We start from the raw sequence: 27,550 nt of genomic DNA, 5'->3' as shown, positions 1-27,550 counted from the left end.
AAATACATTTCAATAATATATACTAGCATACTTGTGTGTGTGTGTGTGTGTGTATGTATATATAACAAATAATACATCCAGATTTAGCAGAGCCCGACCCGCAGCATTCGCAGCACTCGGCGGACCCCCAGCCGGCAGATTCAACATTACGCGTGAAAACAGAATTTTGTGTGTGTACAAAAATACATCATAATATATAGCCCCACCACATCCCGTTCCTTTACGTTACGTTCCAATTGGATTTGTGTGGCATCAAAATTTATCTAGTCTCCAAATTTCTGTCAATTTGAATTCAGCAAAATGGGTATAATAATAAAAAGCTCAGAGGGAAATAACTTATAAGGCGCCACTAGTCCTGTGCCTGTAATCAAATACGGTTTGGGTATCCTTGTGATTTGTCTCGTATTTAAGCTTAGTTACAAAAATTTCTCTAGGTTTTCACGAGCCTATTGCCATATTGCCATTTTCCGTTCAAGTTCTCGCTCCTATTAAAGCTGTCTTTGGAGTCGGAGAGCGATTAATTTGACTTTGCCGAATACGGACTGGTTGAGCCCACTGACGGAGGGGTGGGCGTTGCTCCACTACGTATACCATCACCCTCGCACACATATTTGCCTGCAAATAATTAAGAGAGTTAATCTCAGAGACACACTTGGTTGGTGGTCATTTGTCCATTTATGCATACCGGAAACAAAGCGTCTCTTAACCAGCGACAGGCGATAGCCGCTACCCTGAAGTTCGAATTCGATGCCCGAGAGTGTGGTGCCTTCGCAATTGAACTGGGTCGCCAGTAGCGCCGGCGTCGAAGGACCATCGTTGAGCTCCAAACGGGCACGCAGAGTGCCCACGCCACCGTCCTGAGAATTCTGCGATATGTCGGTGAAGTTCCACACCAAACGATTTGATTCACCCAACCTGGGAAAGGTAATAAATAGGGATTAGGGATTATGTAAATAACATTTCATATTTTTTGTTACTCACCAGGCAGAATGCGGTTTGGATTGGACATTGCGGACTGATCCGTTGACGGGTACCGAGAGCGTGACATTCAGCAGAGGCGAGGCACTGGCCATGGCGTGATTATTGTACTTGTAGTCCACTTTGAGCGCCGTGTAGCTGGGCTCGCACTTCCAGTAGCTGACCAACTGGAAGGGACACGAGCTGGCCCCCGGCTTGGTGCGCACCTGATACTTAAGTATGTCCACATTGAAATAGGATGCCGTTGGATTGTTCTCCGCCTGCCTTCGCAGCAGGGCCGTCAAGGCTCCCATATTGAACTCGAGCATTGTGCTCAGGCTGCTTGACTGCTGACGATCTCTAGGGATTTGTTGAAAGAGCACGAAATGGAGTTAAAAATTCATCCTATTTAAAGGATATTCTTACATTTGGACAAGCTTCGCGTTGGGCACCATATTCTCCAAGTTCTGAACGTGCTTAATGCGAAAACCCAGCTTGGCTGGATTGGGATTATTGGCTAATAGGCCGGCAATGCCGGCCGGGAATGATAGCATCATATCACCGGACACCTTCACCTGGCACCGCGACTCGTCGCTGCCCCGGAAATAGGCGTGAATGATCTCATGGAATGCCACCGCCAGCGGTATTGTGTCCGAAATACCGATCGTCAACGGTGAGGGTCCCCGCGACGACCCCACGCCACCGATGGCCGTGCGGAACTCCAGGCTACCAATGCTCTCCGCTCGATTCATGGCCGTCACCGGAGCCGGGGACATTCGACCGCGTCCAGGGGCAGTACCCCCCGTGGCCGCCGGTCCAATGGCTATCATATCTGAGCGTCGCGATGGCGGTCGCGGTATGGCTATGCTGCCCCCTGTGGATGCCGCCGATGTCGGTGTGGGTATTTGCCTGCCTGGCGGTTTGCCCAACGTCGCCGATGCCGGTGCCGACATGCTCATATCTCCCAGCTCCGAAAAGATGTCACCCAGATCCGCATAGCGATTGTTGGTCGTGTTGTTGGCATTGTTATTGTTATTGGACAGCGTGGGACTCTGGAGCGGGGCATAAGGATGCACACTGGCTGTCGGCGTCGAGGCGTTCGATATTTCCGGCGATTGTTGGCGCGACGCTGGAGCTCCTCGCGCTCCCTGCAGTTGTTGGCTGTGATGCTGTTGAGGAGTAAATATATGTATAATAAGTAATTAAATTGTTAAATTTAAGTTAAAGCTTCAACTCACTGAAAAGACTCCAGTTGGCGACAAAGAAATATTTTCCACAGTAGCGCGCAGCTCATCCACGCTGGCCGACATGGGCGCCTGACCATTCTTCAGTGGCTTGATGCTCACATGAATCCTACGCTCCTGCTTGTCATTGTCCGAGTCCGTATCCGAGTCGGAGTAAAAACTGCCAGCTAAAAAGAGAGCCAAGAGATAATATTGATAAATCAATCAAGTGAAAGACGAAAAATAATACGTAAAACCCGATTCACTGACAATCAATTTACTATTTAGTGATAATTCTAAGCCCATTTACGACATGAACTCACATTTATCCTGGCCCTCTTCCCAGGCTATCTCCTTGGCTGGCTGTATGCTGAAGCCCTCCTCATCCACTTCATAGCCTGTCCCATTGCCACTTGAGCCGCCGGGAGCTGTGGCCGAGGCCGAGGTCGTGAGAGCACCTGCATTGGGTAGACTGCCGCTGGCCCCAGCTGCTGCTCCGCCGCTGCCGCCCATGCTGCTGGCACCTGCCGAATCCACGCTGCCCTGGGCCGAAGTGGCTGACAGGGCGGCCAAGCCACCGCCAGCACTGCTGCCGCTGGAGTTCTGGGTCTTCATGCTGCGGCCATGGTCGTCGTAGTCCAGTAGCGTATTATTGGCCCGATCCGCACTTTAATAGGTATTTCGAATTATAGGTAAAGTAATACTACACTGGGACTCTCACCTGGTAAGTCGTTCCTCCTGTATGTGCTCGGCAGCCTCATTGTCTTTCTTTTTCTTTGCCTTTTTGGTTTTCGTCTTGTCGCGACGGCTTCGTAAAATACCAGAGACTGTCGGTGAAATAAAGTCAACATAAGTTGGGGAAACTTTTTAGGATGGGTTAACAACTTGATGACTTAATAGCAAGCTAGGGACTAAGAGAACACACAGGAAAGAGAAAGAGGTAACACATCTCAACACTAAACTCCAGGTAGAAATGGAAGATGTTAAACTTTGCCTTGTGGTGGAAATATAGTTTACAGTCGGAACTTAAATGTAACTTCTTCCTCGGAACTCAGAACTCAAACACCGCCATATAAGAATGCTTTAAAAATGAATTCAATGTTAATTGGGGGATGAGATAACAATAATAAGCTCAGCACACAGAAAAGCCTTTCAACATTAAGCCTAGATGCATGCATTTTATTTTGGCCCAGGTGTGGCCCGTTCAGGTGTATTTGTTTTAGTAGTAGTTGAAGGAAGGGATTGGAGGTTGGATTCGGGGGGCCCATATCACTTTCATTGACATTCTTGGATCATTTACCCTGAGAGTTCGATGTGAATATATTTAAAAGTGACGTTGCACGTCTGGACGTTGTGGTCGTTGTCGCGGCGGATGCGGCTGCTGCTGAAGCTGAAGAAGCTGCCGCCGTCTGCTGGAGATGCTCTTGCTCATTTAATGATTTCGATAGTTGCTGCTCGCTAGTCGTTGCATTCAATGCTTGCTTTTTCGTCGCAGTAGCAGTGGGAGTTAAGGCCTCTGTTGCCGGCTGTTGCTGTGCCTGGTCTAAAGTTTTGATTTCCGATTAGTTGATAGGTGCATGGATGGATAGATGGATGGGTGTTGATGATGGATGGATGGATGGATGGTCGGCAAAGCAATTTGAAAGACATATATAAAAGCATATAGAGAGTATTGTGTTAGTGCTGTTAGTTCAACGGCTTCGTGGCATTTGTGTGCGCGTGCTTATGATGGTGTATTTGTGTAGGTTGTGTGTGTTCAATAATTTAGGCAGACTCCCGACTAATGTCTAATTGATTGATTGACTGATTGGCTGGTGTTTGAGTGTATAATTTCAGATAGAATTCAACTAAAAAACAAAAGTAAATGTATATGTAAATTAAAATATAAACCTTTATGTACATAAATAGGGATGAGCATATATCGACAGAAATATTGAGCTGATATTTGAAATTTTATAAATCGAAAAGGTAAGCTTTTAACGTTAAAATTTCGATGTTATTGAAAATATCGATATTATCGAAAAATATCTGATTTAATTTCGAATATCGATTTATATAACAACTTTCATTTCAAATATTAACACAATATTTTCTGCCATCCCTATATATAAGTAACATTTACAAACGAGAAAGAGAAGAGAGCTTATACTCAATATTTAATGGTAATAAACAATAAGAAAAGTGTCTTTTGTTGAGAATTAAGTGAGCTCTCTTCTGATACAAAGAAACCAATTAATGTTTGGTTTAGGAAAAACGTTGACTTGACTTAAAAGCAAATGACTTTTAGCACGTACATAAAAATACATATCTAAGAACAGATAAGAAAAATATATATTACAATAGGAACAGGTAAGGTAAACAGGGTAAAATACACAGGATAAACTATAACCGGAAGGACCGTACCAACATAAAATAAAACCGATAATGGAAACCAAAAAGAAAATCAAATAGAATGAACCTTGATTGCTAGTATCCTCAGAGTTAGGGGAATTTTTGGTGATAATATTGGTGGTGAGATTATTCGTGCCAGTTGTTGTTGCTATTGTTGTAGTTGTTGTTGTTGTGTTGTTGGTGTTCAAATTGTTGCTACTGTTGCTTGCTGTTGCTGTTGTTGTCGTGGTATTTGTGGTTCCGCTCCCGCTCATACCGAAATTGCTGGCACCCGTCGACGGCTGCTGTTGCTTGGCAGTAGGCAAGAACCACGAGCGGAGGCTCTTTACAGTGGACGTGGCTCCACCCGCTGGCTGCGATTGACCTGCCGCTGCTGCCAGCATATCCGGCGATGTGGGTCGCGGCGATCCCAAAGCTCCACCGAGTATCGGGTCCTCGGTGTAGGGAATACTACCGCTGGCCGCACTCCCGCTGCCCAGAGAGATGCCGCCCAAGGCATCGCCACGCTGATCCATGGACACCACGCTACCCGAAACTGTGGTCGTTGCATTGCCACCAGCCCGAATAGCGGCCTGAATACTGGTGGCCGAATTCGAGTTGGACGCGGTGGCCGAGGTCTGCGGCTGCTGGAGCCGGGAACCACTGGACAAGGCAACGTACTCAAGCTCGGGCATTTCTGTACGAATTAAATAGAGCATTATTTAATGCAATTTATCTGAAACATTGTACTTACCAGGCTTCTCCAGGCCAGTGTACTTGTTGAGCACAAACTGCTCCAGGAGCTTGTCCACGGACATGTCAACAAACTGTCTCTTGAAGTCGGAATGTACTTGACCCACCATGTCGTGATTGTTTTGCAGCATTTCCAGGTAAGTGGACAAAAACTCTTTCATCTGACGCAGATGCACCTCCTCAATCTCTTGGAAGCGCTAAAAAAATCATAAAAAGTTGGTTAATTACGAGGATACAAGTTGTGGGTTCAGCGGCTTCACCTTGCAGGTCTGCGTCATGCGTCTCTCGAACTCGTTTTTAATGGGATTATGCTTGTCCAGGAGTGCCTTGTACTCCTCCTGCAGTTTCTTTAGCTTGCTCTCCAGCTTCTCGGCATCCTTGTGCGACCCATTATCCTTGCGCAACTTCTCCAGCTCCTGGACCTTGGCGGCGTAGAGATCCCGCAGCTTTTGCACCGCCACCGTGGATGTTTGAATGGCCTGGACACACTCCAGGGTCTGTGACTCCTCCTCCTTGACGGACTTGTGCTTCTTGTGAAGCTCATCGGCATACTTGGCCACATCCTTGACCAGTTCGGTCAGCTTCTGCACCATCTGCAAGTGCAGGGTGGAGAGCTTCTCGGCCGATGTGCGCAATATGGTCCAGACAGGAGCAAATGTGCTATTCAGTGTGCCAGCCTTGTGGGCCAGCTTGGACATCATCTTCGAGTTCTGCTCCTCTATGTTGGACTTTTCACGCAGGAACTCTGACAACTCCTTGCTGGCCACCAGGCCGAATTTCATATTGTGATATAATACATCGTAGCCATTGTTTTTCTCGCCCTGCAAAGGGGAAGATTATAAAGGTGTAACAATTATATAGAAGAATATATGCAATGTTTCATTCAGATAGCTTTAAAACTGAGGAACTAGTTTGCGTAGAAACGGACAGACGGACGGAGCTAGCCCGTTCCTTGAGAGTATATAGAAGAATATATGCAATGTTTCATTCAGATAGCTTTAAAACTGAGGGATTGGTTTGCGTAGAAACGGACAGACGGACAAGGCTAGATCGGATGTTGATGCTGATCAAGAATATATATACTTTATAGGACCGGAAAGGTCTCCATCACTGCGTTGCAAACTTCTGACTGAAATTATAATACCCTGCAAGGGTATAAAAACAATTTGGCTGTTGATGCTGATCAAGACTACATATGATTTACTTCACTTCGTTTAAAGGTTCTGACTTAAATTATAATACCCAGCAAAAGTATCAAATTTGACTTACCCAAAAATAATCGTTAAAATCCACCGTCATCTTGCTGGTCTCTCAAGTTTTCCGATCCCAGAGCTAGTTTGTAAATATCGTTTCTAAAAGGCTGTCTGGCGTTGTAATTGACTTTACTTCTTCGCTGCGCACTAAAGGCTTATTTGTAGCACAGCGGTACGATGTGTACGATGCTACTGATAGTCTGAACTGGACTCCTCATCATCAGATTCCGTTTCGTCCTCAGCATGCATGGGCATTTGTCGCCTGACACAAATGTATGTATATACTTGAACGTTTCGTCTTCTAAGCTATTGATTGGAATGGTAATGCGAAGGATATTAAATCACATTAAACGCTTTACCGTTAAGAACTAAGAACTAAGCCTAAGACGGCATTAAAAAATATTCTTTGCACACATTAAGACCACATATTGTATGCTTATTGTGTTTATTACTGAATTTCTGACAATTTAAAAGCTTAAGAATAAAATACAGAAACTTTAAATTAAATTAAATGAAAAAAAAAAGTATGAATTTTATTCTGCCTTTAGTTTGGCCATTTCTGCATCTATGCGCTCTTCCAATGCCCGAGTTAAGATGGTGCAGCAGTCCTTGATGGCATGGTAGATAATGTTCTTAATTTGCAGCTTGTCCTCGTGATTCGTGTGCGAATGCGAGAGTCTCCGGAACTCGTGAGTGAGATGATAACAGTGGGTTATGTTCTCCGGCGAGACAAAGTCCTCGGCCACCTTGATGCAGTTGTGCAGATTCTGGACCTGATGGGGAGCTCCGGCCGGTATAAAAACGGCATCCCCCAAGCACTGGACAATCGGGTGTCCTTCAACGCCGTACTCCTTGAATAAACGTGCCCTCAACTTGTCGTCTAGATACCAGTTCTGATCGTGAATAGGATCGTGATCGGGCTCCAGGCGGAAGCCCTTCTCCAGGGTCACACGGTTGAGAAGATCCCTTATCTTGTCAGCATCCCGGGCCGGGAAAATGTGCCATAGAGCTCCTGGCAGTACATCCGGGTTTTGGCAACGAGCTCTGGTTATATAATCACACCCGCCAAGGGCAATGGCCTTTTGAGTGGCTGCCAGTTGCGGCTTGCTGTCCTCGTCCTGGGGAATGCCCACATAAACCATTATGTTGACTGCATCCGATATGTCCAAATGGAGATTGGTCGTACCCTTATCCGGATGTAAGGCCGAGCCGTATGCATTGTACATCTTGGGTCCCAAATCGGGAGGCACAAACATCTTGGGCAAGCAGCTGGCAATGTTCAGATTCCCAGTCCTCAGTGTGTACTCCGGCATTGGTAGTCCCTTCATTAGATCTGCAAATCTGGTGGGCAGTATCTCGGCAAAATCATCACCCGGTGGCCAATCCTTAAGCTTCAGCAGCATGGGTTTGCCGTTGGCGTCCAACAGTCGCTTCGTTATGCACTGGAATCCCTCCCAGAAGTGTCGCATCGGCTGATTGGGCACCAGGTTGCCATTCAGGCAGTTGATCAGATCGTTTGGCTTATCGCCAAAGTCACGGCAGAAGGCCTGTGGATGCCACAAGTCCAGGTTTAAGGAGCGAGCCACCTCCGAGATCATCACGGGCTGACCGCACTTCCACACCTCCTGGTAAAGGACTCGGTTATCCGGATGCATGGCATCTGTGAGTCGCAGCAGCTTGCCGTCGCAAAGCCACTCGTGCGGAACGCCAGGTGCCAACTGAGTGGATTGCGCCAGAGTCATGGCCCTTGGCGGCAGGAACCTCCGCAAGCCCGCCAGTCCCTTTCTTAAAAAATTTATGTGCTTGAAGTTGTCAAAAGCCGTGGTGATGGGATCCTTTCCTAGTGTCTCCTTGGTCCACACTCGTCCTGGAACATAATCAATGCCTCGCTCCCGAGCAAACTCGAGCTTCTTGGCGTGCAGCTGCTCCAATCGCTGCTGCTGGTGCAGCTTCTGTTCGGTAGCCAGGGACGAGAAGCTGGTATGCTGCTTTAGCTGTGACTCCTTGATCATGTCCTGGATGAGCTCGTCCAGCTGGGCGTCATCCACCGACTGCTTGCTCAGCAGACAGCCGCACACTTGAGGCACCTGCCACAAGGTCCGCACCTCATGCAGCATCCTGCCCAAAACGTTTAGGGCATCCCCAGCTATAATCTGCGTCAGCATCAGCTCGGTGACGGCGTGCTCTTGCGGACCACTGAAATCGGTGCAGAGCAGCCAGTGGTACTCGTCGCATCCCTTCCGGAGAGCATTCTCCGCGCGTCGCAGCGGCTGCTTGCCGTCCTTGCGATCCTTGAAACAGTCCAGGCACACCCCAAAGCCGCACTTGCGACACGTCCAGTGGTAGTTGAACAGCGTGGTGTCACACACGTCGCAGATCTCCCGGATACCCTGCACGGCCTTCTTCCAGGCAATGGTGCCGTCGGGATTCTCGTGCAGCCGAAGGGCCTCCGCCTCCTGACGCCACAAATAACAGAACTGGTCGCCGGCATGAAGCAGGATATATCTGCAAACCTGTATGTCCATAAAGCCGCTGGTCGGCGCAGTTTTCCCATCCGGCTGCCAAATGGCATAGTCCTCCGGTGTTGGCTCGCTATAAGGATTCGGGAATCCCGCCACGCTCAAGTCCCCTTTATCATTATACTGGAGGCGTCGAAACTCGTAGAAACGGCAGTAAACATCGTTGCCAGTACTGCCTTCGCCCGCGGCACCGTTACGCCTCCGGCACTCCCGGCACTTGGGTATCTGCTGTGTCTGCTGCAGCTTGAAGCAGGGCAGGTCCTGCAGAAATATCGAGCAGCTGCTTCGGTACTCGTTATGCCGCTGCTGCTCCTCTTCAGTCAACGGTGGCGCTGGGCCTAGATTCTCCGGTTCTTGCTCCAGTTCCTGCCTCTCCACCTTGATCTCCACGCCACGGCAAGCTCTCTTGGCGGTCGATGACGAGGAAGAAGACGAATCATTGGATATGTGTATCTCTATAATGGACTTCGGTTCCGAACGAGGGGTCGGAAGGGTTCGCTTGCGGCTGGTGCGAGAGGCAACCAGTGCCGCCAATTCCTTTTGTGACATTTTATACGGCTCTCCTCCGGTCTTCGAAAACGAGAAAGGATAAAAGAGAGGAAGATGTTGTGGTTGAGGTTTATTGTGAAGATTCAACTTCAACTGCCGCCCTGGTAATGCTTCCCGTGAGGAGGTGACTGTAGCTGCCCCGTGCTCTGCTCCTTTTCAGTTCGATTAATTATCTGATCTCGTAATTCCGTCCGCGATTAGATTGGATTTATTTGCACGATTACAACGCGGTCGGTGTTGCAACAACTCGACAGGTAATGTGGCGAACAACTTTCGTTGGCTTTCTTCTTCAATTCACACGCACATTTTAATGAATGGAGCAGAGCTTCAAGAGAATACAGCACAACTACTCACTGCCTCCACATTACCAGGCACACAGCGAAAGCTTATGTCTAGCTTAAAGTTAAGTAATGCTAACTTAAATCAAAGATAACGTACTAAACAAAATGATTTGCTTAATATGGGGTCTTACAGGCCCATTTGTATTTAATTTAACTGAGAAACCTCTTATTCAGAGGCAAGTGAGTTCAATTTAGATAGAAAATTATGTAAGCTATAGTAAAGTAACGTTAACTTCGTCATTTTATAATGTACTTTGATTTAGAGTAACCATTAGTCATAGTTATTATTATATTTTTACTCAAAAATCAGGAAAACAGCCACAATGGCTGGAAAAAAAATGTTTGCTTGAACGATTACTATTATATTAAGACCTCTACTGTGGCAAACTTCAAGATAAACATAATTCGTACGAAAAAAATTCCACACAATATCGTCATAATGTGGGCGTTGCGAACTAAGTGATAGTGTGCTTTGATAAGGTCGGAGCCTTGTATGTTATACTCCCTGAGACTGTTTGATCTGCTGTATAGGTTGTTAGGGCCTAATATTCAGATATTTGTTGCTATTTCTATGAAGAGCGCGATAATTAATTCAGTTTGAAAAAAAAAATAATGATAGAAGGCTCTCTAAAACTGATAATAAAGGGATAAGAAAGGGCAGGGTAAACACATACAGTGAGTCACAAAAGTATTCGTTGCAAAGGAGGTCTTGAGGAAAATGTCAATTTTCAGTAGCTAAAAGCTTTAAAATGTGAAAAAATGGATTACTATCCCAAAGATGTATATTTTGTTAGCATATGACAAAAAAAAACTTTGAGAAAACCTTTTCAATAACAAGCTACAGACAAATATATAAAACTAAATCGATTTTTATGCTCACAAAAGTATTCGTTTCTGAGATTTTTTTTAAAATATTTTTTCTTTTTTTTCATGGGTTAGTGCAATTTTTTTCAGTATTCTGGTTGGGAATACATTTTAAAATTTAATTCATGGAAAAACACTATATTTAAGCGTCATTGTGGGTCGTAATCAATTACAAAATGGCGAATAGTACGGAGTCAAAACATTTTCCAGAAGAAAATTACTTTACACCTACACAATGAGGGTTGATCCTTTAAATATATTTCTGGTATGTTTGATAATAGTCCTCTTACCATAATAAGCGTGGTTTTTCTTCTGAAATCAAGAAATTTCCTGGAAAATAAGCCGCGTTTTGGCCGAATATAGTAATTGAAAATCAGAGAAGATAGAACAATTCTTAAAAAAAATCAGGAAAGGCATACATTTATAGGCTGCAAAAATTAACACCGCCATGACCACATCCTAAGGAACAAATGTATCCACTTAAACTATCGGAACAGTTCCTAGAAGCCATGATGAGGATGGTAGAAGCCCTAAAATAAAATCCTTGTTTTCACCTATCAATATGCCGAAGCTATTTTCTTTGATATAGCGTTTTTGAACCAAATTTTAGAGTATTCAGGGCAAGTAATATTAAGTAAAAAAGGTTTTCAATGTTTAGGGATCGGATTGAGAAGGGATAGTTTGCCGCAAGCCCGGAAAAACCCTCAAGTTAAAAAATGATACAGCAACAGTAAAGCACGTCAGAGTTTCTGCTCTAGTTTAGGGTGTCTGTCTGCCCCAGGAGTTGGAAATATGTTTTTTTTTAGACAGGATAATAATTGCTGATATATATTTAAATATGTTAAGGTGTATTCTACACTCTAGTGACACCCTAATATGTCCAGAACCCGACAAGTTCAATTTCCACCAGTACAATAGCGCCGAACAAACGACTTTTAAAGTCAAGATGTGGGTGTTGTACTATTGAAACCAGACTAAAACTCCTTCACAGAGCCCAGACGTTAGCCCTACTGAAAATCTATGACACCATCTTAAGCTAAAATTCCAGGAACAGCGGATTTCTGCCGAAAAAGGAACTTAATGATATAATGCGGAAGAAATGGTCGAATATATCCTGAAAGAGGTGCCCAAAATGGGTAGAGCCAATGCAAGGACGATTATAAGCTATTAAATAAAACAAAGGATTGCACATAATATATAACACAATAAAAAAATAATAAATATTTAATGGCGAAACAAAAAAACGAATACTTTTGTGACATGAAATTTTGTAGTTCAAATGAATTTCTTAGAAAAAAACAGCAATGAAGCTAGTTTTTTAACAACTTTTTGTTGTTATCCTATTGTTTAATATCTGAGTAACATAAAAAAAAACTAAAGTGATAAATTTGATACTTAATCATTAAAAAAATAACATAATTATTCGTCGGGTACCTTGCAACGAATACTTTTGTGACTCACTGTATCTAACAAAATAGAATACAAAAATGTTAAGTAATAACATATCAGATTCAAACTTCAACAAATCGTTGTAAATTAGGTTAAGTGAAAGCTGTTATACAAATAATAATATAAAAAATTAAATCTCCGAAAAATTACCTTTTCCTTTTTTTGTAAATACTGTGATGTTTTAAAAATGTACAAAACCTTTATTTAAAAAATTAAAAATTTGCGCTATTTTCGACAATTTTAAGATGTAACCCCTTATCAAATTTTATAATATATATTTATCCCACAAATTAGTACATTGAATTATTTTGGTTTAAATTAAACAATTGTGTTGTATTGTGACCCCTTATAAAACTTGGAAATATACAAATACCATTTTGAGCAGTGCACTTTGCAGTTTAACAGATCTGTTAATCCCAAGTTTAAAGACACATTGCTTAACAGGGGCAACAAGTGTCGCCAAGTTATCGTCCATCCGGCATGGATCCATACGCAAAACGGCGGACAATGCAGAAGCCAGATAATTGAGGCGACACCTAGAAATTAACCCCTGGTAGCCACCGCCACCATTACCACTAAAAAGGCAGAAGAACAAACAACAACGAAGCACACGGATGGCGGACAGGCTTACAAACATAACGACTTGTTTGTGTTTTTGGGCGTTCACCGCTGAAGTCTTACGAAATGCGGCGAGAGAGAGAAATGAGAAAAACACGAAAGGCGGCAGAAGAGCTGGACGAAAACCCCACACAAACGACTCCTCCCCTCCGCCAAATTGATCAATCAATTCACTGGCTCTCTCGTTCTCTGTGACCTTTTAATTCAATGAAGGCCTGCATTTTATATAAGTTTCAGTAAGCAGCGCAACGCCCGAGTAAATACTTCTTTTGAGCAGCGCTCAAACACTCTGATAACGCCGACAGATAAATCATGGCCTGCTGCTGGCTTTCGGATGCAGCAAGCAGCTCGGCAACACTGTCCTATTACTACATCGCTCCAGATTTGTTTTCCCCCCTCTGTTCTTTTCGTTCAATGAATCTGTTTTCGCCCTCTCGTTTAGAGGTGCAAATTGCGGGAATTTGCTGTGATAAATGCACAATTAATAAGCACTTGGCAGGTCAGAAAATGCACTAGATGCAATTTAGAACCACTACTGCCTTTGTCGAGTTTTATCAATTTAAATTTGTGTACTGAATGCTACAAACACCATCACACGCACACACACACTCGCACTCACACCCACACAGAAAACTTGGCGTTCCTGCATACCAAGAGGGCAGAACAAACAAGCCAGCTCTTTACCAGCAGTGTAGGACTTTTGCAGGAGTGCCACTTACATTTTCTTATTGCATGTTGTGCAACTGCCTCGAATGTCGACTTTAATAGTACGCGGCCCGTGTATTTCGGTTAGGAAAAATTCGATTTTTCATTAGCAACTCGCCAGAACTGTGTGACCGCGGCCGGACGTTCAGAATAAACCACCCACAGTGTTGGTAAACATCAAATGAGAAACGCTTAAATACTGAAAACTAATACCAAACTGAAATACCGGAAATTAAACTAGCATTGCAAAATATCGCCAATTCTCAAAAGTAATGCTATAGATTTTAATTAACATTAAAAAACAGGTTTAAGAAAATTATTTTTCCTTTTACTAGTTTGGCTCTTTTAATGTTCATTTGGTTTATCCCACCTGGCCACACTGTTTAGTCGCGCAGCTGTTGGTAAAATGTCTTCGACGTTAATTAAATGTTTTAATTTGGCGAAAACTGTGCGAGCAGCGACGGTGAAAGGCTTTCTGACATCACCGCAGCAGCAATGGCAAGCCTGGAGGTGAGTGCCCTCGAATAAACGCGATCTTCACTCAGAATTTTGACTCTTTGCCTATTTGTTTTTATATAATAAGTGCGGCCGCTCTGCAGACGCCGCATGCTCAACTGCACACTTCACCCGCTCGCCGAGATCTCATGGAGTTCTTCGATGACAAGAAGCACTGGAGCGAGAACGAGGTGAAGGTGGGCCGCGCCTGGCGGACAGATGAGCTGCGCATCAAGTCCAACAAGGAGCTTCACCAGCTCTGGTTCGTACTCCTGAAGGAGCGAAACATGCTGATGACCATGGAGCACGAGTGCAACGACAAAATGGAAATCTTCCCCAATCCCGAGCGCGTCGACAAGGTAACAAACAAACCGATTAGTAGAACTCGACGCCATGCATAACCCCTACTCGCAGGTGAAGATTTCCATGGAGAACCTAGAGACGGTAGTGCGAGAGCGCAACAAGGCGTATCACCTTCTGGAGACAGGAGAGACGGGAGAGCGTCCACAGAAGGCGGTAAAGAATGCCTTCGGTCTTCAGGTCAACTATAAAATGTGCGAACACGTTCTGCCGCCCTTCATGAACCTCAAATGGATCAAGTCCCGCAACATTGGCTTTGGCGGCAGGGCCGTGAACAGGTTCCTGCTGAAGTACAGGGAGCAGCTGTACAACGCCAAGCGCAAGGCCAAGAAGTGAGTTCTTTAGAGACGTTGCCACAATTTCCTATTTATAATTACCCTATTTTACAGCCGTTCTCGCAACGAGGTAATGATGATCCTCCGCCGCAATCCCAACTTTGACCTGGATGTTCTGCGGCGCAAGTTCCCCGATGTGAATGTGGACAAGCTGCGAAACGAGGATAAGGCGCGGGGTCACTATGTGCCCAAGGTGGACGTTTAGGTCGAAAACATTGCAGTTATTTAGTAATTAAACCATCAAATAATATCAACTTGTTTATTGCTAATCCTCGTCAAACTTAATTTTGGTACCCTGGAAGTCGGCGATTTTGGGCTTCCACTTCTGCTTGGCCACCCAAGAGGGGTGCATGCCTTCGGTCGATGCGGGAGCGGCAGCCGAGGGAGCAGGAGTAATCTTAGGAGCCCTAATCTCTGCCGCCTGCCCATCCTCACTGAAGGTGATCTTTTTACCCCTGAAGTCGCCTATAACGGGTTTCTTTTGCTGCTTGGCTACCCAGGAGGGATGGCGATCATCGTGTGCTTTTTTTGTGCCAAATCCTGGCTGTCTCTCGGGCCTTTCCCGATAATTACTAGCCCGTTGGTCGTCGCTTCGGTACCGTTTGACTGGTGGCGGCCTCTGCTCCTCCTCAGCCTCGCTCTCGTTGTCCTCCGAAAGAACCACAGCGGTGGACAAATATGGCTGCCCAGATTCAGTTATGAAAAATGGATCAACAACGTGTGTGGGACGATCTTTGTCTGGCTTTGAATCTTCTTCAATGCTTTGCTTTCTTTCTGGTCGCGATTTAGGTTTCCTTTCTTTAAGCTCACTAGGATTTTGCTTTCTTTCCTTTGGCTTGATTTCTCGCAGAGTTTGTTTCTCCTGGAAGTTTTGCTGGTTTTGCTTGCTTTCGTTTACCAATTCTTTTTGTGGAAGTCGTTGGGGTTTTACTGTTTTGTTAAGAGGTCTGGGCTCGTTTTTGTTTTTCTTTTTGGGTTGCGGCTTCTCTGGCTTTGTAGCTGGCGTGGGCTTATCCTTTTTACTAACTTCTTCCTGCTGCTTCTCTGGTTGGATTGCAGATGGGTTTTCCTCTTCGGTCATCACTTGGCCGGCTTCGGAAGCTTCTTTAGTCTCCGTGCTCTCAGCTCCGACCACTTTATTCTGCTCCAACCACTCCAATCGATTCCTTGTCTGCGCCTTTTGGTCCTTCAGCTCCTTACGTTTCCTCTTCTTCTCCTCAGTTCGCTCGATCTTAAACCGTCGCTTGCTGGTCTCCAGTATCTCCTCCCGCCACTTGGCCTCCTTGTCGGTGGTCAGCTTCAGGGTCTCCACAAACGTGTCCACCAATCCATGCATGATTTTGTTCAGCCGCAGCATGGCGATGCCTAGTTCGTCCGGAGTGGAGCGTTCGCTGGCAATCACTGCATTGGGATTAGTGCCTTCCTGGAGCAGAGATTGCCGAACGATGTCCAAGCACTTTAATGTTTTCAGCTGGGCCAGGCACTCGCTGTTCTTCCGCAGACGAATCTTCTCCTTTTCGCTGTCCGGATTCTTGGCCAGGCCATCCTTTGACTTTCTCAACTTTTGGACGAGTTTGGCGATGGTCTGGGCACGTGCCTTCTGGATCAGCTTCTTGTTGGATATCACCTGTTGGAATACTTATGATTTAGCAGCCAGTTATCAAATAAAACGCCTTTATTTACCAAGTTGTTAAATTTCAATTTGTCCATGCTGTAGACTTGGAAAAACATCGGCGATGTATCGAAAAACTACCAGCTCTACCATGCTGTTGAACAGTATTTTTAGTACTAAAACAGTCTGGCAACGCTGACCGCTCGTTCACTGGTGATCCAGTGCTGCCAGACTTTGCGTGCGCGAGCGACCAAAAGTGCCAGATCGCGCGTTCATAAGGGAAATTTAAAACTGCGGGATTTTTTAGGGGAAAGCCCAACCCGCATCTGGCAGCACTGGCCAAAGCAAAATGGCGACAAAGTAGAAGAAGAAGCACCTGCAGAAATTTAGATACGAATTTATTGTTTTCCTCCGCGAATTGTTATTGCAATTACAGTGCACTAATTACGAGTCGTGCACTTGTCCGCCGTTGCACCTGTCGAACTGATAATCGCGAAAGTGAAAAGTGCCCAGCAACTGCGGCGTGTAGCTAGAGGGAGAGAGGAGCGGAAAAACAAGGAGGAGCTAGCCGAGAAGGCAGCAACAAAGAAGGTCCGCATCTGTGCAGCCCCGGCAGGCGAAAGAAAAGAAAGAAAAACACTAGAAGCAATACTGGGAGCGGCTAAATGCCTCTCAATTCGTAATTGCCATAAAGTCAATCAATAACTAAACCGTGGAAAACTGTGCGCAAGAGACGGGAAGAATTAATATGCATACAGCAGGGCCTGGGGCCTGCAGCACTTTGAGTCATTGATCTCTTTGTGGCCTGTGTGCGTGCGTGCGCGTGTGTGAGTGAGCACCATCCGAAGTGACTCAGTGCATTAATTCGTGCCTAATTATGCGTTTAATTTATTTTAATCAATCTTAATTAATAATTTACTCTACTTGCAGCCCGACTCACACACACACACACACACCCATATACTGATAAAGGCACGGACACGGAGAGGGACTGCAGCTGCGGGCTCATACAAGTGAGAAACTTCGATCGCGAGAGAGACTGCGACTGTGACTGCGACTACGGCCAATCGAAAACAAACGCCAAATGACGGAATACAAACTGGTCGTGGTTGGTGCCGGCGGCGTGGGCAAATCGGCACTGACCATCCAGCTAATCCAGAACCATTTCGTGGACGAGTACGACCCCACAATCGAGGACTCCTACCGCAAGCAAGTGGTTATAGGTGAGTTCTGCGCTTAAGCGTTTAAATATGCGAATTCCTTGACTCTGTTTGCTCTCGTAGATGGGGAGACTTGCCTACTGGATATCCTGGACACCGCCGGCCAAGAGGAGTATTCCGCCATGCGGGATCAGTACATGCGCACCGGTGAGGGCTTCTTGCTGGTCTTTGCCGTGAACAGTGCAAAGTCTTTCGAGGACATCGGCACCTACCGCGAGCAGATCAAGCGGGTTAAGGACGCAGAGGAGGTGCCCATGGTGCTAGTGGGCAACAAATGTGATCTGGCCTCGTGGAACGTAAACAACGAGCAGGCAAGAGAGGTGAGTAGAGGAATGGCAAGTTAAGTTATCCAGTTTAACTTTAATTTTGTTTTTTTTTTATTCCAAGGTGGCCAAACAATACGGCATTCCATACATTGAGACATCCGCGAAGACGCGCATGGGCGTGGACGATGCATTTTACACACTGGTGCGCGAGATCCGCAAAGACAAGGACAACAAGGGACGGAGGGGCCGCAAAATGAACAAGCCGAATCGTAGATTTAAATGTAAAATGCTGTAAACGGCCTTGCATTGGTTTTATTAACTTTTTATTTCCTCAAATGTCGCCTGTTTGTCTGTATGTGTGGCGGCGGATCGGATCGCGGATCGTGAATCGTCTCGGGATCGAAATGTTCGCCCATTTTGGACTCTCTGCTCCACGCACACTTACGAAGCGAACTCACACACACACACACACGAGCACACAGATGTGGGAGAGTGTTAGTCGGTGCAATTGTCAGATAAAAAGAAAGAAATTGTAATTAATTTAAGTAACTAGAGTTTTATGTACGTCGAAATGATTTTGTGAATGTGTGTGTTTTGTGTCGTTTGAAAGGTTGCGTGGCGCCCTTTTAAGAGTATTAACAATAACAAACAAACAAAAACGAACGAAGCAAATCGAAAATTAATATGTACCTCTACATATAAACTATGAATACTGTTGTAACTGCCTTGGTTCAGCTGCTATAACCATTTGTTTTCAAACCAGCCCTAAACTCAATCCATTGTTTGTACTTTGCAAGATAATCCGTGCTTAAACCCGAGATAAACGAATGTAAACAGATAAATATTCATCCCGAGCCTCCTTATCACCACCATTGGTTGGTTCTAAGCTACAACTTGTAACGAGTCGTCGTCGGCTCGTTCTCTTCCTGCACACACGCACGCACGAGCAGAATTCCATTAGTACTCATCATAGAAAAGAACAAACAATTCAACCGATAAGCTCACCGCGATTGTCGCACAAAAAAATCTGATTTAGTGGTGCTAAGATGCAGAAATTGTAGTTCGCATGAGTTTTTGAGGTAGGCCTTTCTTTCAACTTACCATACTGACAGATCAGAGAGAAAACAAGCAGCCAATTAAATTTACATTATATAGTTTGCTTTAAGCTTTTTATACATACATACATACATTTAATATTTAATTTTTTGTATTAATTTTTGCCATACAAAAAGGAACGAAATAAATCGATTGTGTGTACTATTTACCAACTATCTTTTAATATTGTTTTTAACTTAACTCTAATAGTATATTTTTAAATCCGTTTATATCCTTCAATTAAACGAAATCAAACTTATGGCGATAAAATTATTATTTATGACAATTTGTAATCCCCATTCAATTCCAGAGAGTTATGGAAATTAAAATATATAAAATATAAATTGAATTTAATAAATGATTTACATAAAAATGTATCTGTTATTTAAATACTCTTAAATATGTACCTAAGATTATTTCTTTCAGTGTTTTAGTGTGCCCAGAAGCCGCGACAGAAATGTTCTGGGTTTTGAGATTTTTTAGGGGAAAGCCAAGCTTCATCTGGCCACACTGACAATAGCTGTGCAAAAATTCTACTGCGTTCTATTGATCTCCGAGATTTTAATACTTTTAAACAGCTGTATTGCATAATTAAAACATAGTGGAATAGATCTGGAACGCGGTCAACTAAGCCAATCAGCAAATAGGTGAGTAAAGCCGGCAGAGGTGTGCGAAAACGAAAAACTCTGGATGCGTCCGCCATCTTGTTTTCGCGACGCCGCTACACAAAGTTGTGTGCGTTCTACATGGATTTCCGGTGCATTTGCATTCGATTCCCTTTCAGACAACGATGAACATGGATGCGGGCATCGCTGTGGAGAACCGTGAGAAGGAGCGCGATCGACGTGGGCGGGGGGCGCGTGGCTCTAGATTCTCGGACGCCGACGGCAATGGAAACGCCGGTGGAAACCTGGGTGGCAACGGCGGCGGTGGAGGGGGAGGCGGCGGCAACAACAATATTCGTGACCGGAGCCGCGAGCGCCGCAACTGTCGGGTGTACATCTCAAACATTCCGTACGATTACCGATGGCAAGACCTGAAGGATCTGTTCCGCCGCATCGTCGGCTCCATCGAGTATGTGCAGCTCTTCCACGACGAGAGCGGCAAGGCGCGCGGCTGCGGGATTGTTGAGTTCAAGGATCCGGAGAATGTGCAAAAGGCCATGGAGAAGATGAACCGCTACGAGGTCAACGGCCGAGAACTGGTCGTAAAGGAGGATCATGGCGAGCAGCGTGACCAGTACGGCCGGATTGTGCGTGATGGCGCCGGCGGCGGAGGCGGAGGAAACGGTGGCGGCGGCGGCGGTGGTGGTGGAGGCGGCAATGGTGGCGGTGGCCGTGACCACATGGACGACCGCGATCGTGGATTCTCCCGACGTGACGATGACAGATTGTAAGTACCTGTATGCTTTAACGCCTTTATTGTGTCTTCTTTGATGTGTTGGAGCAGGAAAGCAGAGTTCGTAGGCCGCATATATCACACAATTTTCACAAGCTTCTCAACTGGCAGTGGTTTTTTATTAATATGTGTATCTACCGTTTGCTCTTTTGAATGAAACGGAATAATTCACCATATACGTATCTTTGTAAGCCAGGAATATAATCAGGAGTTGAATGTAGGAGTGAAAATCTGCTTGCAGTGGTCGGTTATGTAATTATCATCTTAGAGCCGAGTTCTTTAAATTTATTGGATTACCATTTACGTCGAGTTTCAGTTTTAAAGTGATTGAAATTAAGCGGCTCTTCTTCCAAAAGTTTACTGATGCGGATGATTAATTTAAGACAACATTTAAGGAACTAACAAATTGTTATTTAAGCTGCAGATTTTCCATGGAAGTGTTTGTGTTTATTCTCTAGGAGATGATTAACTTTTAATAAGACTAAAAGATTGTAAAACAAAAAGAGGTAGCCAGACACATGTTTGTTTCTTATTTCAATTGCTGTTTTAGTATACATTCGCAGTTAATAATTTTTAACTATAAGCGCTAGTGATCGAAGCTAAACGGATCTTCTTCCAAAAGTTTTAAAAGTTGTAAGCAACTAACCTATTGGTACTTAGGCTGCAGATTTTCCTACAAAGTGTTTGGATTTATTGGCTAGGAAATGATTCATTTTAAATGAAGCCAAGATATTGTAAAACATAAAGATAGCCAGGCACACGTGAAATTTCTTATTTTAAAAGCTGTTTTAATAGACATTTCCAGTTCTCCATAGTAATTTTAAACTCTAAGCGTTATTGACTATGAATGCTCTTACCAGCGAACTACGTTTTTTGGATTTTAAGCAGTCTTTGGATCTAACTAATCGACTTTGAAGCTTTAATATGATCAAGTTTCGATCAAAGGATTTTTGTTGCTTGATAAGAATATTTCTAATATTTATATTTAGGATGCTGGAAAATCTATGTACGATATATAACTGCGATCAGAATGTGAATTTTGTAGTAAACTTTTCACCTGGAGCTCACTTTACACTGATTTTAAAATTAGCTCGATTTGTGCTGCGCGAGAGTCAACACCTCAACAGAAAGTAAAAAGAAGTCTGTAGATCCTGCGGCTCTCTTGGCATCCTACTCCGTCGTAGCTGAAGCTTACCTCACCTCTGCTATTTGTTATTGTTTCTCTGGAATTTGGATTCTCTTTTTCTAGATCTGGGCGTAATAATTTTAACATGATGTCAAATGATTATAATAATTCGTCGAATTACAATTTGTATGGGCTTTCCGCTTCGTTTTTGGAGAGTCTTGGCATAAGTGGACCTTTGCATAATAAGGTTTTTGTTGCTAATGTGAGTATATTGTTTTATAAAAATCCAAATAATCCTATGTATACTATTCAACTGGACTGGACCAAAGTACAAATATGCTGTTGCGTTTTACACTTTTATGGGGGTTCTGTTTCGTATTTATAACCCAGGTACATAGATGATCACACCCTTCGGACGCTCTCTCTCTCTGTCTCTGTTTACTAGTCTTGGTTGGAATATTGACCTCATCCTCAGCAATCCTTTTCCTTTGGGTTCCTTTTGACATATCGTTTGTGTGTGTGCAACCTTTAAGGCTTACAGAAATGAAACGACATGTTAATTCGTAATGATTATAAAACTTGACCAGAGATAAGGCCTCAATCCTTCGTAAATAATGTTGTGGCTTCGCGTCGGAATTGGGTTCCTTCTCCGCGTGACGTTCAAAATCAGCACTCTTAATCCGTTTTAATTTTCTTTGGTTTACTTGGTTTTGATACCTACTCGTCTTCGGCAACAACGAATTTTGATGGTTTCCCGACTCGTCCCTTTTGTATCTGGTTGGTTGCAGTGTCCTTACCGTTTTACACTTCCCACAACTGTTGAATCCGCGAATACTACTACTACCACTCCTGGGAAATGGGTTATAAATATGAAGCAGTTGCAGCTTTAGAACGTCGGCGTCATCTTGGGCTATGGTTTTCGGTTTCTGCTCATGCCGATGGATTGATTCTGTTTGGGATTCTCATCATCAATCGCCAAACGTAGCTTAGCAAGCAACATGGTTTTGCCGAAGGACAGCGGGACGATTCAGCCTGGTCACCACCTCTCGAAACCATTTCAGTGGCAAAGCCATCGGAGTTTCACCCCCACTAATTCGCTCTTTTCAACTCCCTGCAGCTGGACTACAAGGTGGATAACAAGAAGCTCAAGCAGGTATTCAAGCTGGCCGGAAAGGTGCAAAGCGTAGATCTTTCCCTGGACAAGGAGGGCCATAGTCGTGGCTTTGCTGTAATTGAATACGACCATCCTGTTGAGGCTGTGCAGGCCATATCTATGCTGGATCGCCAAATGCTCTTCGATCGACGCATGACCGTGCGTCTGGACCGCATTCCGGACAAGAACGAGGGACTGAAGCTCCCTGAGGGTTTGGGTGGCGTGGGCATCGGCCTGGGACCCAACGGAGAGCCACTGAAGGACGTGGCCCACAATCTACCCAACGGAGGTCAGAGCCAGGGCCAGCTGCTCGGCGGTGTCCAGCAAGGTGGTCAGCTTGGAGCAGTGGCTGCTGGCGGCGGAGGCGGCAGCGCCGTTAGCAACGCGACCAATCTATTGAACAACCTCACCGGTGTGATGTTCGGCAATAATTCAGCGGTTCAGCCATCCCCCGTGGCTCCGGTACAGAAGCCCAGTCTGGGCAACAACTCTGGTGCCGGTGGATTGAACTTGAACAATCTCAATCCCAGCCTGCTGGCCGCTGTGGTTGGCAACCTGGGTAGCCAAGGAGCCGGCTTAAGCAACCCCTTGCTCACCTCGTCGCTGAGCAACCTTGGCCTAAATCTTGGAAACTCGGGCGGCAACGACGATGCCCTGGCCAGCAGCAATGTTGGCCTGTCCAACAACTACAGCAGCGGCGGCACCGGAGGCGGCAATAACTACAGCTCGGGCGGCAACTACAGTGGTGGGGGCGGAGTCTCTGGCGGCAATGTGGGATACAATGCCTACAGCAGCTCCGGTGTGGGCGGTGGCAATGGAGGAGGCGGACAGGACAGCAATGACTACAACTCAGTAAATCAACTGGATATCTATGGAGGCGGCAACAATGTGGGCAACTCGAATGTGGGTTCCAATAATGTTGGAGGCGGCGCTCGCAAGTCGGACACCATTATCATCAAGAATGTTCCCATGAGCTGCACCTGGCAAACGTTGCGCGACAAGTTCCGTGAGATTGGCGATGTCAAGTTTGCCGAAATTCGTGGAAATGACGTTGGCGTTGTGCGCTTCTTCAAGGAGCGTGATGCCGAACTGGCCATAGGTGAGTTACACCTGTGATTCCACTGCTCAAACATACTAATCTCTGGCTTTCTTTGCAGCGTTAATGGATGGATCCCGTCTGGATGGTCGCAACATTAAAGTAACTTACTTTTAAGTCAATCCAAAATCCATTTTTCCAAAAATTCATTCATCGGTTGTCGGAGGAGCCTCAGACGAGCCACAAATAGATTTTCCTTATTTCACGCTGGCATCCACGACAAACCCACATGTACTGTGTAACTTTTATATATAAACATACGCATATTATTATACAAGCTAATATTATGATTATTGACGTTCCAAAAGCAACAACAACAACAACAACAAACCCAAGACCAAGAAGATCCATCAACATTTGAAGACGAAAATTAAACTATTTTTTAAGTCATTGAATTAAAGTCAATAAAACCATGTGAATCCCAAGAAAGTTGAGGTCTAGTATTGAAATGTACGTTTATTAAACATTTGCTTAGTTGCTACAAGCATTGGTGGCTTTGGGGTTAGATGCGTGATTGAATGATTGATAGCTCGTCCATAAACGATAGAAATTATTACAATTGTGATTCTGCTTGCCTACGAAATTAATTCCTGGTAATTCTATTTGGTGGTCTCAGCTGCAACCGGTGTGGTTTTGAATCTTTCCAAGCGTGCGCGTGCCTTCTCCGACCAGACGTCCTTTGATTCCGTTGTGCCAGGCGTCGCTGTTGCAGCTGGAGTTCCAGCTGGAGCTCCGAATCGCTCCTTTCGCTTTTGCAATCGCTCGTCGGCCGCAGCCTTGGGGGTTTTGTCGGGAACCACGCATCCGAAGCGTTCGGCGCGACGTTTGAGGGCCTCCTTCTGCTGCTCGTCTGTCTCCTTGTTGCCCTTGTTGGCCGTTATGGAGGCGCTCGAGGATTTGTTGACTGACGCTGCCGGCGAAGCTGCTGCGGCGGCGGCTGGTGTTGTCGTGATGCCAAACTTCTTGGCCCGCAGCTCCAATCGCTCTTGAGCGGTCAACTCGCTGAGTTTCTTATCCACCGATGGCTTGTCGCCTTCGGTCCTGGGTCCCACCACGATGGGCTTGTGCTTCTTGATCGGGGTCTCTCCGGTAGTCTCATTGCCAGTAGCTGCGGCGGGTGCTTCGTTCTCCTTGGAAGTCGTTGTGCCCGAGCCTGTGGCAGTGCCTGTGACCGTCAGGGAATTGTTTCGCTTGAGCACAATTTTCTTTGCCGGCGAAGAAGCTGTTGCAGCCGGGGCTGCGCTCGACGTCTCCTCCTTCTCCGCCAGCAAATCGGGCACGGAGACGGTGGTGGGAGTGCTGACTGGACTCTTGAGCAGCTCATCTTCGACGTCGTCATGCTCGACTCCCAGCAGCTTGTGCTCATCTTCATCGGTTAGAGACACATCGTCGTCGTCAATGGCATCAGCTATGGCCGAGTCTTCCAGGGAAATGTCTCCCTCCAGTAGCGCCGTCTGCAAGCGGTCCTGGAGTTCCGTCTTGTTGCCATTCACGGTGAGGCCCCGGAGCTTCAGCTCGCGCTTCAGGTCCGCCACCTAGGGAAGATACTCCAGGTCACACACAATCGAACCTTTAAGATAAATCACGTACCTTCATTTTAGTCACGTCGCTTTCGGGCATTTTCGTTGTTTTTTATACACAAAATGCAGATAGTGTTGAAAAACGTTCAAAAGAGCGGTATATCGAATACGAGGAATATTTATATCGCGATTTAGCGGATATTTAAGAGTTTCTCCCTATTAAAACTTGTTATATTTAATATATATTTTTGGATGTCAGGGCTTTGACTCAAATTAAGAAAAAAAGCTCAGGTTGCTTTGTTTACAAAAATGTTATTCATATATTTTACACGTTTATTTAGGGATGCCATAAAATCGTAATATCGATACATCGATAGACCTGTGATCGAATACTTTTATATTTCAAAAAAGGAAATTCTAGATTCTTCAATAATATTAAAAGGTAAAAGGTTTGGGGTTGCTAAGGTCAGGGAAGTTCTATTCGTTTTTAAAAAAAACAACATTTTTTCGTTGGAAATTCGTTAAATTTCAAAAGTAGTCTTAGAATAAAATTGAGGAAATAAATCATATATATTATTGATCAGCATGACATGGTTGCATAAAAAAAATATTTTTGTGTTTTTTTCAAAATTTGATAAGTTACATCGTTAAAATTTTCAAAAATTCCAAAAAAATTTGTTTTTTTAAACTTAAAATGTAGTATTCAGATTAACTAACACAGAAAAGCTTTCCGAATGGAAATTAATGCATTTTTTGGCTTAGTTATGATTTATTTTTGATTCGATTCTGTGATCCTATGGCAAGAGTATAATATTTTCGGCTTCCCGAAGTTAATTTCCTTTCTTGTTTCTGTTAAATAAGGTAAATAAATTAAATTTTTTTTTTTATAAAATAGCTGTAAATAATATTTGCACTAATTCAGTTCTTTAGGCCATCGATCTATTCATTATTAAATTGCTATAGCAACAGCAATTACTTTTAATAAAACATATTTGATTTGAGAACAGTTCTAGCTTGTCACCTTGTTGTTATTGGAGCTCGTTATATTTGTTTTTGTCACTCCAGCTCGCCCTCACCCTCATTATTCGCTGCTGCAGACGCCGTACACCAGATAAGATATAGTATATGAGTGCTGTTCAGAAATAGCAACCGTGCACTCCCGCCCCCTCCGCTTCGCTTCGATCCGATCCGTACGATCCGGACGATCCGTACTCAGCTCAGCTGGCAGGCAAAACCCGACCGGAAACGGGAAATGGAAACGCAATGCAATATTATCTTTTGTCGCCTGCTGCCTCTGTGCTATTCTTGATCGCCCCTTCCCTGGGCGAATTTGATTCTTTGTCGGAGGGAGGAGGCACAGCACCCGCCGTGGAAGCACCCTTCGACCTTGAGAGTCGGTCCATTTTCCCAGCCAGATTGAATTGTTTTTCGAGTGCTCCTGTGGCAGCACCTGCTACCGTTTCAGGGGCACTTGCTCCTCCCTCCCTCGAAAGTGCTGCCAGAGATTCTCTCTTCCAGTTGGATTTATGTATATATATACATGTTTTTTTTTGGATAAAAGGGGCACAGATGTTGCTCATGTGCCGAGACATAAGTATCTGTCCCTAATTGGCACTGCTGCTGCACACACTTATATTTATTAATAATAATTTTTCGGCGCTTCCCTTTGCTCGTCGCAGCCTTTATCACTTGACCTTTATTCCTTTTAAAGAGCGCCAGCCAGTGCCCAGTGCCCAGTGTAGTTTTAATTAATGTAATGCTCCATCAACGTGGCGGTTAATTGAGAACTCACTCACTACTTACCCGTGGTCGTTTTTGGACATGCCCCTAAAAGGGGTCTTAGCTCTAATTACCGTTACAACGCCTCGGTTTTGGGCAGCACGCACTGGCGAATGCCGTTGATTAATGGCTAATGTCAGATATTTGCTGAGTTTCAAAGAACCAGTGGAGATTACGCGGGTGGATTTGGATTTGGGTTAAGTAAACACTTGCAGCGTCTAATCGGTTTTCCAAGAATTTAAAAGCTTGAAATTCTGCACACTAAACCTTACAGTTGTCAAGACTTTTAACTTTTAGATTATTACAAACTACAATTACTTAGGCTGATTTTTTAACACTGAACAGCTTTCCGAATTAAAACGAATACAGTCTGGGCTTTGCCATAAATCGATATAGTATTCAATACCAGAATTCAATCGCAAAAGACATTTAAAAAACGTTTAATACAAAATAAATATAGAAAAGAGCAACCACCACATTATTATTAGTAATAA

The 27,550-nt window shown here is 44.7% G+C and overlaps 7 protein-coding genes and 1 long non-coding RNA gene across 12 annotated transcripts; 4 read left to right on the top strand and 4 right to left on the bottom strand.

Moving 5' to 3' along the window:
• Positions 1–246: 246 nt before the first annotated feature.
• LOC138929007 (uncharacterized) lies at positions 247–1,124 on the top strand. Its single transcript, XR_011445434.1, has 3 exons — positions 247–376; positions 435–924; positions 985–1,124. It is a non-coding gene; the product is annotated as an uncharacterized lncRNA (long non-coding RNA).
• On the bottom strand, positions 477–13,752 carry LOC108073215 (F-BAR domain only protein 2). Of its 3 annotated transcripts, none has more exons than XM_017164743.3 (13): positions 13,616–13,752; positions 6,573–6,862; positions 5,564–6,124; positions 5,305–5,500; positions 4,639–5,247; positions 3,481–3,723; positions 2,902–3,007; positions 2,504–2,847; positions 2,196–2,368; positions 1,384–2,126; positions 982–1,317; positions 686–915; positions 477–615 (listed from the first exon to the last, which is right to left on the bottom strand). In XM_017164743.3, exons 2-13 carry the CDS (start codon positions 6,600–6,602, stop codon positions 518–520), a joined length of 3,669 nt encoding a protein of 1,222 aa, XP_017020232.1. In that variant the 5' UTR covers positions 6,603–6,862; positions 13,616–13,752; the 3' UTR covers positions 477–517. The 3 variants fall into 3 exon arrangements, with proteins under 3 accessions (XP_017020232.1, XP_017020233.1, XP_017020234.1); XM_017164744.3 differs by having other exon boundaries at positions 4,828–5,247; XM_017164745.3 differs by lacking the exon at positions 3,481–3,723.
• Kdm3 (Lysine demethylase 3) lies at positions 6,957–13,750 on the bottom strand. Its single transcript, XM_017164746.3, has 2 exons — positions 13,616–13,750; positions 6,957–9,645 (listed from the first exon to the last, which is right to left on the bottom strand). Exon 2 carries the CDS (start codon positions 9,622–9,624, stop codon positions 7,090–7,092), a length of 2,535 nt encoding a protein of 844 aa, XP_017020235.1. The 5' UTR covers positions 9,625–9,645; positions 13,616–13,750; the 3' UTR covers positions 6,957–7,089.
• A 198-nt stretch (positions 13,753–13,950) lies between the features above and the next one.
• mRpL47 (mitochondrial ribosomal protein L47) lies at positions 13,951–15,045 on the top strand. The gene is made up of 4 exons (XM_017164749.3): positions 13,951–14,111; positions 14,185–14,455; positions 14,511–14,788; positions 14,846–15,045. The coding sequence occupies exons 1-4, from the start codon at positions 14,008–14,010 to the stop codon at positions 14,994–14,996; spliced, it is 804 nt and encodes a 267-aa protein (XP_017020238.1). The 5' UTR covers positions 13,951–14,007; the 3' UTR covers positions 14,997–15,045.
• Positions 15,024–16,558, bottom strand: Rlb1. The gene is made up of 2 exons (XM_017164748.2): positions 16,475–16,558; positions 15,024–16,418 (listed from the first exon to the last, which is right to left on the bottom strand). The coding sequence occupies exons 1-2, from the start codon at positions 16,520–16,522 to the stop codon at positions 15,057–15,059; spliced, it is 1,410 nt and encodes a 469-aa protein (XP_017020237.1). The 5' UTR covers positions 16,523–16,558; the 3' UTR covers positions 15,024–15,056.
• Positions 16,559–16,739: 181 nt separating this feature from the next.
• On the top strand, positions 16,740–19,160 carry Ras85D (ras-like protein 1). Of its 2 annotated transcripts, none has more exons than XM_017164810.3 (4): positions 16,740–16,994; positions 17,334–17,626; positions 17,687–17,943; positions 18,011–19,160. In XM_017164810.3, exons 2-4 carry the CDS (start codon positions 17,488–17,490, stop codon positions 18,182–18,184), a joined length of 570 nt encoding a protein of 189 aa, XP_017020299.1. In that variant the 5' UTR covers positions 16,740–16,994; positions 17,334–17,487; the 3' UTR covers positions 18,185–19,160. The 2 variants fall into 2 exon arrangements, with proteins under 2 accessions (XP_017020299.1, XP_070143088.1); XM_070286987.1 differs by lacking the exon at positions 16,740–16,994 and adding an exon at positions 17,065–17,230.
• Positions 19,161–19,478: 318 nt separating this feature from the next.
• Positions 19,479–24,206, top strand: rump (heterogeneous nuclear ribonucleoprotein rumpelstiltskin). Of its 2 annotated transcripts, XM_017164793.3 has the most exons (5): positions 19,479–19,631; positions 19,769–20,376; positions 21,632–21,770; positions 22,626–23,760; positions 23,819–24,206. In XM_017164793.3, exons 2-5 carry the CDS (start codon positions 19,775–19,777, stop codon positions 23,872–23,874), a joined length of 1,932 nt encoding a protein of 643 aa, XP_017020282.1. In that variant the 5' UTR covers positions 19,479–19,631; positions 19,769–19,774; the 3' UTR covers positions 23,875–24,206. The 2 variants fall into 2 exon arrangements, with proteins under 2 accessions (XP_017020282.1, XP_017020283.1); XM_017164794.3 differs by lacking the exons at positions 21,632–21,770; positions 23,819–24,206 and having other exon boundaries at positions 22,626–22,845.
• Positions 24,196–25,534, bottom strand: LOC108073241 (uncharacterized). The gene is made up of 2 exons (XM_017164795.2): positions 25,348–25,534; positions 24,196–25,292 (listed from the first exon to the last, which is right to left on the bottom strand). Exons 1-2 carry the CDS (start codon positions 25,375–25,377, stop codon positions 24,357–24,359), a joined length of 966 nt encoding a protein of 321 aa, XP_017020284.1. The 5' UTR covers positions 25,378–25,534; the 3' UTR covers positions 24,196–24,356.
• Between the last annotated feature and the right edge of the window lie 2,016 nt (positions 25,535–27,550).

The sequence above is a fragment of the Drosophila kikkawai genome, chromosome 3R (assembly GCF_030179895.1).
Source record: "Drosophila kikkawai strain 14028-0561.14 chromosome 3R, DkikHiC1v2, whole genome shotgun sequence".
In the NCBI taxonomy this organism is placed as follows: domain Eukaryota; kingdom Metazoa; phylum Arthropoda; class Insecta; order Diptera; family Drosophilidae; genus Drosophila; species Drosophila kikkawai.
The sequence above is the reverse complement of the archived record's forward strand: the minus strand, read 5'-3'. Positions and strand labels throughout refer to the sequence as shown.

What these genes read in the sequence shown, in the direction of transcription:
- LOC108073215 (XM_017164743.3), bottom strand. Translation starts at nt 6,602, where the DNA reads ATGACGGTGGATTTTAACGATTATTTTTGG. An exon ending in CACTGGCCTGGAGAAGCCTG is followed by an intron (nt 5,248 to 5,304) that starts GTAAGTACAATG and finishes TAATTCGTACAG; the next exon opens with AAATGCCCGAGCTTGAGTAC. An exon ending in ATTCACATCGAACTCTCAGG is followed by an intron (nt 3,008 to 3,480) that starts GTAAATGATCCA and finishes TTTCACCGACAG; the next exon opens with TCTCTGGTATTTTACGAAGC.
- Kdm3 (XM_017164746.3), bottom strand. Translation starts at nt 9,624, where the DNA reads ATGTCACAAAAGGAATTGGCGGCACTGGTTGCCTCTCGCACCAGCCGC.
- mRpL47 (XM_017164749.3), top strand. Translation starts at nt 14,008, where the DNA reads ATGTCTTCGACGTTAATTAAATGTTTTAATTTGGCGAAAACTGTGCGA. An exon ending in ATCCCGAGCGCGTCGACAAG is followed by an intron (nt 14,456 to 14,510) that starts GTAACAAACAAA and finishes CCCTACTCGCAG; the next exon opens with GTGAAGATTTCCATGGAGAA. An exon ending in GCCAAGCGCAAGGCCAAGAA is followed by an intron (nt 14,789 to 14,845) that starts GTGAGTTCTTTA and finishes CCTATTTTACAG; the next exon opens with CCGTTCTCGCAACGAGGTAA.
- Rlb1 (XM_017164748.2), bottom strand. Translation starts at nt 16,522, where the DNA reads ATGTTTTTCCAAGTCTACAGCATGGACAAATTGAAATTTAACAACTTG. An exon ending in AATTGAAATTTAACAACTTG is followed by an intron (nt 16,419 to 16,474) that starts GTAAATAAAGGC and finishes GTATTCCAACAG; the next exon opens with GTGATATCCAACAAGAAGCT.
- Ras85D (XM_017164810.3), top strand. Translation starts at nt 17,488, where the DNA reads ATGACGGAATACAAACTGGTCGTGGTTGGTGCCGGCGGCGTGGGCAAA. An exon ending in CCGCAAGCAAGTGGTTATAG is followed by an intron (nt 17,627 to 17,686) that starts GTGAGTTCTGCG and finishes TTGCTCTCGTAG; the next exon opens with ATGGGGAGACTTGCCTACTG. An exon ending in ACAACGAGCAGGCAAGAGAG is followed by an intron (nt 17,944 to 18,010) that starts GTGAGTAGAGGA and finishes TTTTATTCCAAG; the next exon opens with GTGGCCAAACAATACGGCAT.
- rump (XM_017164793.3), top strand. Translation starts at nt 19,775, where the DNA reads ATGAACATGGATGCGGGCATCGCTGTGGAGAACCGTGAGAAGGAGCGC. An exon ending in CGACGTGACGATGACAGATT is followed by an intron (nt 20,377 to 21,631) that starts GTAAGTACCTGT and finishes CTCTTTTTCTAG; the next exon opens with ATCTGGGCGTAATAATTTTA. An exon ending in ATAAGGTTTTTGTTGCTAAT is followed by an intron (nt 21,771 to 22,625) that starts GTGAGTATATTG and finishes AACTCCCTGCAG; the next exon opens with CTGGACTACAAGGTGGATAA.
- LOC108073241 (XM_017164795.2), bottom strand. Translation starts at nt 25,377, where the DNA reads ATGCCCGAAAGCGACGTGACTAAAATGAAG. An exon ending in GCGACGTGACTAAAATGAAG is followed by an intron (nt 25,293 to 25,347) that starts GTACGTGATTTA and finishes TATCTTCCCTAG; the next exon opens with GTGGCGGACCTGAAGCGCGA.